This window comes from Chionomys nivalis, chromosome 15 (genome assembly GCF_950005125.1).
Source record: "Chionomys nivalis chromosome 15, mChiNiv1.1, whole genome shotgun sequence".
Taxonomy (NCBI): domain Eukaryota; kingdom Metazoa; phylum Chordata; class Mammalia; order Rodentia; family Cricetidae; genus Chionomys; species Chionomys nivalis.
In genome coordinates, this window is record NC_080100.1 from 7486846 (window position 1) to 7500611 (window position 13766).

Below are 13766 nucleotides of genomic sequence, written 5' to 3' on the forward strand. Positions count from 1 at the left end.
GATTTTCTAGATATATAGAGATATATTTCAATTAGATAGGCATTCTTCATATCTTTCAAAGACTACAGAACATGGCATTTAAAATATTTTAATAACTTAGGACTTTTCATGACAATGAGACACGTCTGCTCCTGGCAGCACCAACTACTTCAAGAGGAAGATAGGCATCGAAGAGGCTCCTTATGGAGTTTGATAGCCATTTGGGCAAGAAACTGCTCTTGCCTGGACTGTTGCATAAACTGGACACAGAGAACCCTCAGAGAGAGGACTACTGAACTTGCCTAAAGGTGAGATGGTCTTTCGGGGTTCCTGACTCATGAAAGAGTCTGTGAGACATTCTGCAGGACACAGCAAAAAGTGACTGAACTGTCTTTGGAATTTCCTGCTTGATGAAAATGTCTGCTGGATACTATGGGCCTGAAGGCTGAAGATGGATGCCCCAACGGTACAAAAGAACTTTGGGTGACTGTCCAGGCAGTGAGATGTCTCTGTCATTTCTAGAGTTTTGGATCTCTTGTTTACTTAGGTAATATTATATCCTCTGGAGTCTTTGATGGAGTTGAAGAATGGATAGATAGTTATAGTTTTCCTTAGTTATGATAAGAGATAAAATAGATATAAATATTATAACTGTAATTCTTGCTTGATAACTGTTTTGCTATATGTAATCTTACTATGTTAAAGTGAAAGCCTTTCTTTTTTGTTTAAACAGAAAAAGGGGAAATGATGGAGGTGGTTCTTGTATTTTATCTGTTGCTTTCATTGGTTAACTAATAAAGAAAACTGCCTAGGCCCATTTGATAGGCCAAACCTTAGGTGGGTGGAGTAAACAGAAGAGAATGCTGGGAGAAAGAAGCTGAGTCAGAGAGTCGCCATGATTCTCTCACTCCAGACAGACGCAGGTTAAGATCTTTCCTGGTAAGCCAGCTCTTGGTGCTACACAGAATATTAGAAATGGGTTAGATCAATATGTAAGAGCTAGCAATAAGAGACTGGAACTAATGGGCCAGGCAGTGATTAAAAAAATACAGTTTCCATGTAATTATTTCAGGGCATAAGCTAGCCATGTGGGCGGCTGGGTGCCGGGGACGCAGCCCTGCCGCTCTTATTACAACACATACTTCGAAGTAAAATGTAAAAATATTGAAAACTTGAGGACCGCAGCTTATTTGCGTTTTGTTCTATGCTCTTGTTTGCTTTGTCATGTTTGTTTGCATGCTGTTTCAAAGAAAAACCAGACTTGAACTGAACTTAGCTCTATAAGCAAGTTTTTAAAAACAATTTTGTCTGGACATTTTTGTGATAGTTGTATAGGTTAACTGGAATGAACTGATATTTTTACTATGCTATTGGTCCTGAGCTCAAAAGTTCTACTCCTGAAAAATTTTTTTGTTTTACTAAAACACATTGAGAGCTTCAAGGGAATCCCAAGGCTTGTCACCATAGGACTGAGCAACAAATTCAAGTTTCATGCTGAGAATCAGAGCAGCTCTCCTGGTCTCATTTTGTTTCAAAAGCGGCGAAAAGCAATTATAAATGGAAGTGTAGGTAGGAAGTGAGAGGTTATAAAAACCTTGTTTTGATCCTCCAATTAGTCAGGATATTCGTATACCAAAGAGACAAGCCATATGGAAACGGAAGTATGAGAACTGCAATTGTAAGAGACCTGATTCAGCTCAATTTAACACTTGTTATTAAAGTCATAATTCCAGGCTGTTGACAAAGAGTAAAAAAAGATGAAGGAAGAAATCGGTGAAATGGGTGACTGTGCATGAAGAAATGCTTAGTCAAACTAAAGGACACTTGTGAGATCACCGACAGATGAAAAACACCTGCCCATCTGCAACCACCAAGTCTGGGCCACACCTTGAAGGACAACTCACAGCCACCACGGAAGAGCTGCAAGATTTCACAGGTGATTTCTCCAAACAGACTTTTCAAAGTAGTTTCACCAAATAGTTTTCTTTGGCTATCAGTCTGACCACAGCATCTTTTGTACTCAAGGCCCATTTTGTACTGCTGTGGAGAAACTCAAGACAACCCAAGGGACTTGATAGATAGCCTGCCACCCCCTCCCCACTCCCAGTTTTCTTGTCTTTAAATTCAGAGAATGTACTTTAACCTTGGGATGTCTCATAAGTACAGATGAATAGAATGCTCCTGTCGACTGGTTTTACTGTGTTTCCTAAGTGTATATGCCTTTAAGAAAAGTGGTCCCAGCAACAATATATTGGGATCACAATGCTCAAGGCAAGTAAACATTTCTTTTCTTTGAGACCCACAGGTCTGCTGAGCTATGTGAAGAAAAAAACTACGTAGCTTCTTGGCTATGAACCATGATGTTTTATTTTCAACAGAACATCACAAGCTGTATATAATTCAAGTCCCAAATCTACATTGCACAATTGCCTGAGTCTGATGGGCTTCACCCCTTGACACAAGAACGTATTCAAATCTAATGCTGAATTGTTGAACGAGCCTATTTAAGGATCTCAGGGTATTTAGAAACCTCCCCCCGAAACTTTTTATAACACATTGCCAATAACTCGAGTTAAATGAAATAATGAGACAGAGTTTCCAGAGAGTCTCAAAGAGCATTCCTCACCATCTTCAATAACAAAAGAAAAATTAATTATTTAGCATTTAGATGTAAGGGAACGGGAGGCAGGGAATGAAAAGGCAAGAAGTCGGCAGGCCCTTGATAATAAAAAGTTTACCCATTTAATCTTCTTTGATTACACTGAGGGACTTGGAGAAGACAAAATTTAATTAAGGATAGTGAAGGTTTCTGTAAAGGTTGATACACTAGCTGATACACTAGCATCCTAGCTGATGAAGTTTTTTTTTGTTGTTGTTGCATACAGTAAGATACCCTTGATTCTTAAATCACAGGGAATATTGCCTCTCTGCCTGGGGAGTTTCTATTTATCCTTTCAGATTTGATGACCCCTGGTTCCAGGAAGGGTATCACGCCAGGCCTGCCTTCAATTTTAGGTTAGAAAGCAAGAACATAGCAAATAACCTGCCCAGAATCTCACAGCGGGTGAAGGAGCAGACAAGTAGAATTGGTTCTCTCTGACTCCGTAGGAAGGACACACAGAGAAGACACCTGTGTGAAGACTTGGGACACAGAGCCTAAGGATGCGGGTCCACTGATACAGGGACTGGCAAGCACATTTGAGGAACAACAGCAGGGAGATAACGTCATGTTTCCAGACTAAACTGGTTGGCTGCCCTGTGAAGGAACTCAGATTGTAGGCTGGGCTGTGAAGTCTTTCTTAGCAATGCAAATACAATGCTGCCCAAACTTACTCCAACGCAAAGACAATGCCGACCCTGACTTACTCCAATGCACAGGCAATGCCGCTTCTGACATACTCTAACCCAAAGACCATATTGCCCCTTGACTTACTTATCTCCTTTGCTTTTGGAGATGCCAACCAACTTCTCGATGCCGCCAGCATCCCGTAAGGCCTTGGCATTCTCCATGTTCTTGGTGATCACTTCGTGCAGGGTGCAGCACACGGCTGTCACGGTGTCATCTGACATGGCCTTGCTCCCCGCGTTGTTGCTGTTGTTCCCTCCAGGAAGCCGGTGGACCAGGTCTCGCATGGCGTATTTGCCTTTAGGAAAGAAAACGAAGGGAAGGTGAAGGTGGAAGGAGAGGGCAACGGAGAGCTGGGAACAGAAGAGGAAAAGTGGGTGCAGGAAGGCACTGCCTGTTCTGTGCAGGGAGATTTCAGAAGGCACAGGAAGGTTGCCCACCGACAGCCACTGGGCCCAGGACATCCTCACCATCACACTGTGCATATTTAAATACATGGAAGCCTGGGTCTCACACAAAACAGCATATTTCCATCTGTCCTCACACTTTAAATCACTTCTCCATCACTTCTATCACTTAGTTCAATGCCAATGCTGTGCAAAAGCAGTTGACGTCATATTGCTACAAATTCTGCACATAACTAATGTACATGAATATTAATCAAATAATTTCGATCTGCAGGTGGATGAGTCCTGGCTGAGGTACATGCAGTACTGAGGACCAACTGCAGTTGCTCACAGCCAAGGCCCAGGGTCTGCTTGTCCATAGATGTAGGACCGGTTCTCTTTGGGAGTGACATTATGGCTCTAAGCTTCACTGATTTCAGTTTTTAAAGCAAGAACAATAAGGACACGAAATCTATAAGATTATCTTAAAGATGAGCTGAGGAAATTCATAGAAAGCATTTATTCCATAATTAAGAAAGAACAGAGCTTCAACAGATGCCATGTTGATATCCCCGGAAGTAAATAAATGTATGGTGACGGGCACAACCGCATGAACTTAGACTGGGATCTGTACAATGTAACGGCAGTCGTAGGGGAGGCGACCTTGACAAATTGTCTAATGCAGTAGCCTGTGTACTTGGTCACCTTGTCTCTCCGATGAGCTTTATTGCACGATTCTGTAATGCAGCATTAACTAACCTGGCATGTTTTTCTTCATGTGAAAGTAAAATAAAACCCAACTTTGCTTACTTAATTCACTTTATCATTACCGGTCTTGCCTCTCCCAATGATAAAGGTACTTACAGTGACAGATTTATGGAGTGTTTTTAGAATACAAAGCACTTTAGACATTACCAACAGCCCAGCAGGACAATTAATGCATCCCACCCGTAGCTTCCAATTCTGCTCCTTTAATTTACTTCTGGAAGTAAACAAGAGCCTGCAGCAAAGTCTGTTGTCCCTGAATTATTTTAGGCGGAATTGGCAAGTGTTCCAAGTCAGGTCCCTTACTCACCTCCCACCCCAGGACTAGACATATGTAGCCAGCTTCTAATAGTTACAGGAAATACTTTGACTGTAACAGACCTCTAAATGACACCTCCTTCTGTTGAGAAACTGCCCAGTGTGTGGCAACGCGGGGCAGGAGAAAGAATCCCACGGGAATAGGCAGTATCTTAGCTCCAGGCAGTAATAAATAAAACATAGGCTCTGTAATATGATATTTTGATATCTGCTCTTATCCTTATTTTAGTGGCTTATTTTAGCATGGACAGAAAACGCTGATGTTTAAATTACGGAAATAGAAGAGCGTCTGCATTCAGTTGATGACAGTAGAGGAAGTGTCTGAGAGAAGCGTTTTGACTTGAAAACCCCCCAAAGTGGCGTATTTATTTTCTAATGACAGCATTCAAAGTGGCTTGCAGAGGATGCTTTGTGTGTGGATAGTCCTCACAGCAAATTGCTTGATATATTTATCGTTAAATCAACTCAACTCTGACGAAGAGCTTGCTTCTTGTCGAGCTTAGCATGCCTGCGGTTCTATCATAAGCCACCGGAAGACAATCTGTCAACCATCGACGAAAGGAGACGGACATGTCCTTTCCTCCCTGCCTCCGTGATGCAGGAAGTTCTGATGACTAGGACTGAGAGACACTTTAACCATTGAGTATGTGGGACATTCACACGTTGAGTGTGCAAGACTGGTCCTGTGACCTTAATTTTGCCATGGCTGAAAGCAAAAATGTTGAGAAGAGACTTATCTGCAGAATTTTTTTGTTTGGGCTGCTGTTTTGACTTAAAAATGCCAGGTGCAAAGAATGCGGCTTCGTTGGAAGAGGGCTTGCTTAGCATGCACAAAACACTGGGTGTGAGTCCTAGCACTTAGGAGGTGGGGCCAGAACGATGAAAAGGTCAAGGTCATTCATCCCTGCATAAACAGAAGGTTTGAGGCAAGCCGAGACTACTTGAGACCTTGAGTCTAAGTAATTAAGTAAATAAATGAATCTACGTTGGATAATTGTGAATGTGTGATTTCTTCATAGCCTCCCAATCTGTAAAGCCTAAAGGAGACACAACTTTTCTGTAATGTTTGTGTTGGGTTCTATGAATACTTACTCAGTAGCCCGCCTCTCTTCCACCTCACAGCTGATGGGCAAAAGGAACACTGAGAAAATTCTATAGTTAAATGCTTTAGTTTAATATTTACCAAAGGATCCTTGCATACACCAAAAATTGAAAAATATAAAAATGAAAAAAGGAAAAGAATAGATGAGTGAGGTGAGTTTGCTATCATTACTGCTACTGTTTTATTTTAAATAGTATCATTCTGAATCAAACCAGATTTATTAGTGTACCTTGTCTTTAATCACTCAGGGTTAACATTCATGTCTTGTGTCCTTTAAGAACTGTGTTTGAAAGTGCCTTCTCCAAACTTACACCCCATAACCAAGCTAATAAAATGTAAATAAGCAAGTAAATAAAGTAAAAAAATATATGAACCATTTTAGGAGTTTCCTAGACACCAAAGAACCTTAGGAAATATGGGATGCAAAACTTTAGGTATGTATGGCTTTCTGCAGATTGTTATATGATGTCACATTTGTGGTGATAACTGTCCTGTTTATCAAGAGTCTGACACAAGAGTTGGGTGTGATGGCTTTCATTCAGAATCCTAGAACCTAGGGACTGGCATAAAGTTAGAGGTCAGGCTGAAACAGTATAATGATGATGATGATGATGACAAATAGAAACAATTAAGCCAACACAAAATGGTTGACCAGGGACCACAAGGAGAACTGAGCTCCCATTTACTGTGACCAGTATCCTCATCCTGATCAGATGTCAGCAATAACTGACAGTCTTTCAGAGAGACATATGTTTTCCTCTCTTTAAAGAATGAACCTTTTAATACAAAGGTATCAGAGATAGCCATTTCCTTTGCTGGGAATCCTGGAGTGCACTTGCATGGATGAGCAGAAGGCCTGGAGCTGTCTCACACCCTCCCATGTCTGCATCTACGCTTATACCAAGTGTGCTTGCTCTCACGTGGGTCGCCAATTAACTTCCATGGTAGGACACGTGTCACAGCCTTGGTATTACTGGTTGGGGGGGTGCACAACTACAGATACCCAGCTTCATTGGTAGCAGGGGATTCCTGATGTTCTCTCCTGCTTGCCTAAGACCCAGCTCACCCACTGTGCCTTTGTAAAAAAGTATCCTGCTTACAGGATGCTCACACACAGTGATAAACACTAGGCTGTTGCTGACAGTCAAAACTGACATCATCAACACAATGAAGAAGTCGGGATTCCCACAGCTCATTCAGATTCCAATCAGACCACCTGGAGAAGCTGGATGGCTTACTAATCCAAGATCAATAAAATAAAGATCTAAGACCAAAGTGAAACACACATAACTGTGGCTAACATCACATTTCAAATGAGGCTCATTATAAAAGCCTTCTTCCCACTTCCATTGTCTTTATCGCCTCCTCTGACAGGTTATACTGTAAAATTTGAACTACACTTTATTCAAATGGAACCCTCTTCTAAGGAATCCTTCAGAGTTCAATGAAAAGATCCTTGTGAAGGTTTCTAAGACACATGATAAGACAAACAGTTATCAACAATGACAACAATGATTACTACAGCAACGAAGCCTGGAAATGTAACAATATACATTGATCAGCCTGAGTTAAAACAACTCAGAGTAGGAGTTTATACGTATTGAATGCCTTTTCTGTGTTCTTTCCTTAGCTAAAGGTATTCATGGTATATAATGAGTCTGAATCTCACCAGCATGTAATCAGGTAAATAAAATCTGTAACCATGACCTTACCAGCTATGTTACATTTAGAGACAAATAAAATTTAATTAGACAAGACAAGGCTATTAAGGAATTAGAGCATTTTACATGTGAAATTGGTTATCTGCAGCCTCCTCCTAGGACACTGGCTTGGCTCAAGTCACATGGTTTAGGGGATTTCAGCCCTATAGGTAGCATGGTCGGGATCACTGAAAACATGAGCTCAGAACCTGGAGTAATCTCTGAAGCAGGCAAAGGAGGAGAGACTTGGAAGAGGCGAAGCTCATTCCTGAAAATTTTGTGTGCCTGGCCTTGGTAACTCAGATGAAAAGGATGAAGCATTTCCATCAAGAGAAAAAGCTAACTGTTGAGACTTGTTGCATACACTTCTCACTTGCTAACCACAAAGAAATCTTTTTTTTTCTTTTTTTATTCTTTTTTAATTAAAATTTCCAACTGCTCCCCGTTTCCCATTTCCCTCCCCCTCCTCCCACATATTGCCCCCTCCCCCCGCTCCCCTCCCCCTATCCCCACTCCACTTCTCCTCCCCCTAGTCCATTCCCCCTCCCTCTCGATACTGAAGAGCAGTCCAAATTCCCTGCTCTACAGGAAGACCAAGGTCCTCCCACTTCTATCTAGGTCCAGGAAGGTGAGCATCCAAACAGGCTACGCTCCCACAAAGCCAGTTCATGTATTAGGATCGAAACCTAGTGCCATTGTCCTTGGCTTCTCATCAGCCTTCATTGTCCTCCTTGTTCAGAGAGTCCAGTTTCAACCCATGCTTATTCAGTCCCAGTCCAGCTGGCCTTGGAGAGCTCCCAATAGATCAGTTCCACTGTCACTGTGGGTGGGTGCACGCCTCGTGGTCCTGATTTCCTTGCTCATGTTCTCCCTCCTTCTGCTCCTCATTTGGACCTTCAGAGCTCAGACGGTTGATCCAAATTGGGTCTCTGTCTCTCTCTCGATCCATCGCCAGATGAAAGTTCCTGTGCCATTCTCCTTGGCCTCTCGTCAGCTCTCATTGTCCACCACATTCAGAGAGTCCGGTTTTGTCCCATGTTTTTTTCAGTAGCAGTCCAGCTGGCCTTGGTGAGCTCCCAATAGATCGGCCCCCCTGTCTCAGTGGTTGGGTGCACCCCTCATGGTCCTGACTTCCTTGTTCATGTTCTCTCTCTGCGGTAAAAAACAATGACTTCTCGAATTTTGCATGCAAATGGATGGAAATAGAAAATACGATCCTGAGTGAGGTAACCCAGACCCAAAAAGAAGATCATGGGATGTACTCACTCATAATTGGTTTCTAGCCATGGATAGGGGCCACTGAGTCTATAATTTGTGATCCTAAAGAAGCTAAACAAGAGGGTAAACCCAAGGAAAAACATATAGATATCCTCCCAGCTATGGGAAATAGACAAGATTGATGGACAAAAAAATTGGAATCTTGGGGGGTGGGGTGGGATGGGGATGAGGGGTGATGGGGAGAGAAAAGTGTGAAGGAGAGGATGAGGGGAACTGGGGGAATTGGGGTGATTGGGGTTAAAGGAAGGTTGGATTGGGGAGCAGGGAAACTCATACCTTAGTTAAGGGAGCCACCTAAGGGTTGGCAAGAGACTTGAACCTGGAATGGCTACCAGATGCCCAGGGCAATGTCCCCAGTTAGTTCATTGGGGCACCTGAGGATAGGGAACCTGAAATGAACCTATCCTATAATCATACTGATGAATATCTTGCATATCGCCATAGAACCTTCATCTAGCGATGGATGGAGATAGAGACAGAGACCCACACTGGAGCACCGGACTGAGCTCCCAAGGTTATAATGAGGAGCAGAAGGAGAGAGAACATGAACAAGGAAGTCAGGACCATGAGGGGTGCACCCAACCAAAGAAATCTTTCTGAATGGATCAGTCCTGCTGACTATGTCTGTGTCTATAAAACTGGCAAGACGTTCAATAATGGCCGCAAACCACACAGCTAAGCAGACGTCTATAGTGGCATCTGCACTTCAGTATGAGAGAAGACTAGTAAGGAAAACCAGTTCCTAGCTTGTCTGCCCCCTGGCAGCATGCACATCAACATAAACATAGCACAGAAGATTAGCTCAGGGAATAAAGAAGCAAGAAGAGAAAAAGAGTAAAATAAATATGCCATCACATTCCTCCAGCCCTGCTCTGGGCTTCTAACCATTCATCTCTGACATGGACTATATCCTTACAGACGATAGCAAGGTTATCCTATGATGAGCCTGTTTGTTCAGTGCCGTGCAAGCATCATGATACATCATGGTAAACGTGCCCTCTTTCACTCCATATATGGGCACCAGTTATTAAGGTTGGCTCCCTTCTAATAATTCATAAGTAAAATTCTCTTTCTTCTTATCTTTACCAAAAAAATTATCACACAAATTATTCTTATCACCATTTCCCAACTCCTTCTAGATCCTGCCCACCTCCCTAACCACCTGACTTTAAGTCCTTTCTCTCTCTCTAGAGAACGATCAATCAATCAAACAAACAAATTGGAATTTTAAAAAAGAAACAAAAGCAAGTCACACACATAAACAAAAACACAAAATTGGAAACCATAATTAATATTCAAGCAAAAGGCCAGTAAGACAAAACCAAAAGCAACCAAACAAAAACATTCAAATGAAGCAATGAAGCAATACGAGACAAAAAGTCTACAGAACGACTGCTGAGTTCGTTTTGTGTTAGCCCTCTACTGCTGGCCACAGGGTTTAGATCTAAGAGGCAAAGAGGATGAATGACTGCAAGGAAACAGTGTCTCCCAACAACAGGACGATGCATGTATGAGCGCAGCAAGAACACAACCTGCACAGGCTCAGGTCAGATGGGGTCGCAGAATGACGAGGAGGGAGTGTCATGGGCTCCCACCCACCACCACGGAGCCATCTCCAACTGATATCCGCTGCAAAGGTAAAATCACGTTTCCCCGGTTCCTTTCTTGCTGCATTCTCTTCAGCTCTCCCTCCACAGGTGGAACATGTCAGCAACAAGAGCAGTCATTTGGTTGAACCATATCAGATCCATTCCAGCAGGAGACCCGCTCCGCATGTGGTAGATTGGAACAGATATTGCCAGAGATGAATTATTTTTAAATTCTCTTTTTCTTTTAATGCATCTGTTACTCAATTAGAGACTTTTAACAGGAGGAAAAATGTGAAGGGGGGGCATGGTTAGGAGGAATCCTTTGGAAGTAGGGGATCTGATGGCTGGTGTGGGCAGAGGTTGAGATACAGTCTAGAAGACAGGTTAGAGTTTCTTTTGCTTTATCTACTAACTGTGGTTTCCAAACAAGTACTAACTTATAACATATACAAGAACCTGTATTACATGCCAGAATTGATGAGCAGCTAGCCTGAGAAAGGGATTCAAAGGGTGACTAACTCTTTGAGAAAGAAGTAGTACTAAGTGCGGCAGAATCCTTCATGTTCACTCCGTGTAGTATGCAGTTTTCCCATGAGCTATTCACTCCCAGTAAATAACCTTCCTCATATGTCGAGAATACAAGATGAATTGTATTTTTGACACCCCAAGCTTCCATCCAGAGGAGTCCCTGAATTAGATCTGAGGAATTCCCACACTGTTGAGTGTCAAGGACTGGAAGGAAAGGAGTGGAAATGCCAGCAAGAAGGCAGTGAAGTTATGCACATTTAAGTAGCATGAGAATTATTCTAAAAATAAAGACAGCAGCTAATTAAAAGGAGGCTGGGTGTAGTGCTTTTCTGAACCAGAAATGAATTGAGTTTCAGAAATATTGAAAATGATGCAAGCAGCTGATATACATTCAAACAGGATTCAGCTAATTTGATTAAATATTAAGTATGATAGCCCTCAAAATAATTATCTCAACTCATTGCCTAATTTTAGCAGAAGTGATCATATTCAAACTTAGCTAATCATAGTTTCAGAAGAGAAAAACATATGGAAGATCTTTTCTTTTTGGTTAGAATTGATATCTATCAAGAGCCAAGCATTCTCCCAAGATAAAAATTTCATAAAACAATAGTCTGCCCTAGGAGAATGAGTTAGTATTTCCATAATAAAAAATTGATTTCAGGAATGAAGTCTGACTTGAGCACACTGGGAAAGTGTATTGAGTACAACAATAGCCTAACGATGGATTTCAAAATCACATTTTTTCATTCTTGGCTTAGCAAACTGATTTGCACACTGCCCAAATTGGGGAGCAGCTTCAATTAAGGCTACTTAAGAGAGGAATATGCGACTTCGCATCGTTTGCATGACACAGTGGCCCTATGTTTTCAAGAACACTCAGGTCTGTTATTGTCACTTTGGTTTTGCATTGCCCTGGGAGGTACAGAAAGGAGACACACAATTTCCAACTTCCATATAAGACAAATGCAGTCCAAGAAGGGAAATGATACAGAGCAGATTTGTCTCTTGTATCTTGGTACCTGCAAGTCTCACATGGAGGAGCTTTCCCATGCGCTATGACCCTCCTCAGTCCTTCCCTCAATCTCTTTCACAGGAGAGACCTCTCAGTGGCTGGGACAGTTTTCAACCATTATTTATTCAGTAGGGGATTCCATAGACACTCATCAGAGTGCCAGCTCGTGACTGGTATGCTGGATGTACCTTTCTGATGCTGTTGTAAACTGACGCTGGACAAAATCAAACCACCTGATGTCTCCTGGCCAACTAATCCACACCTGGGATGCACCCTTAGAACGCATAATGTAGGAGCAATGAGTGCTTTGACCTCTGAGAATTGCATTCATGCTTTTCCTCCCATTATAGCCGCCCACCTCCAAAAAAAGTCTTGGGAGCATAACTGCTATAAGATGCTGCTAAAACGGGTTCATGTAGTCTGAATGTGGAAACTCATATACTAGATCTCTAATATCTAGTCTCAAGATATTAGCATGTTTACTTCAAGTTAGAAAAGAAAACATCCTACACTATCTAATACATAAAAAGGCAGCTCCTTGACTAAATAAGCTTAACCCAGCCTTCTCCAAACTTGTGTGAGCAGAGAAAACATGCAGTGCTTCTTGGTAATCATGATTCTAGAGATCCCCTGCTATTTCTGCTACCAACTCTTAGGTTTATACAACAATTTCTATGCATTCCTGGATCTTTATGACCAAACACGTTTAAATTTCACAGCAATGCGAGTTAATATCAATAAAAATAAGAATGTATGGAATCCCCCTGACTGTGGAAACAAGATGGTAGACTGTGAACTCTGTGAGATAGAATAACACGTGGCCTGATGACGTTCCCACGGGCACGATAGTGGCATGAAGGTATGAGAGTCAGCCACTTTCTCATCTGGTTTAAAGCCAGTGCCTCAAGATGGATCTCATGTCTGGCACCATTAACTGGGCCAAACCTCACGCCTGGCTAGGTCCTAGGTCCTAGGTGAGGACCTTCTTCTAAATGGACACAGATATAAACTTCCCCTTAAGTTTTTACCTTTATATTAATGGAGTAGTGCATTCCTCAATCCTCAGCAGAGAAGACTCTCTTTGTAGTAGATGGAGATTAATGTAGAAACCCACAATTGGTCCAAGTGCAGAATAAGAGCTCAGGGACACTCTACTGTCATGGGACATCTACATCACACCGCTCTCTCCAAGGCTCAGGGATTACTGTGGGGGGGGGGCACTATTGTAAAACCCAGAGGGTAGTGAATATCTACAGCAAAATGGCATTTGCTGGACCTGTCAGGGCCACTGCACATATGAACTCATAGTATGACAGCATACACAAGCCCCATGTGAGATCAAATCAGAAAAAGATCAGCACAGATATGAGAGGTGGTCACGGAGGCTTACTCCTAGGTGAGGAGTTATTGCTAGTGGTGGTTGCATGAAGAGGGCTAGTTTTCTTCAGAGATGTAGGCTCTAGCAGATAGTCCTATACCCATGCGCAAATGAACTCGGTGGGTTTTAAAGAGCACATAAAATTGGGAAGGATAAATAGTGGGGAAGATATGGTAGAATTTCCGGGGCGGGGGGGGGGAGGGGAGAACGGAAGTATATTTGATCCAAGCACATTAGATGAACATGTGAAATTTTCGGACATTAACAAGATGGCAGAGGAAATGTATGCTTACATTGGCTGATGGGAGCATCTAGGCATCCTTATTCCTAAGTGCACCTGCCTTATCCGGACTTCACATTTGCATCCTTCCTCTGACTCTCC

General features: G+C 42.3%; 1 protein-coding gene across 3 annotated transcripts in view; it reads right to left on the reverse strand.

Annotated features, from left to right (window-relative positions):
• Positions 1-13766, reverse strand: part of Ctnnd2 (catenin delta 2) — a 727532-nt gene that overhangs the window by 41831 nt on the left and 671935 nt on the right. For all 3 annotated transcript variants that reach the window (XM_057789656.1, XM_057789657.1, XM_057789658.1), the window contains one exon: positions 3413-3623. In XM_057789656.1, the coding sequence (XP_057645639.1) occupies positions 3413-3623 (211 nt within the window). The remainder of the gene's footprint in view (positions 1-3412; positions 3624-13766) is intronic.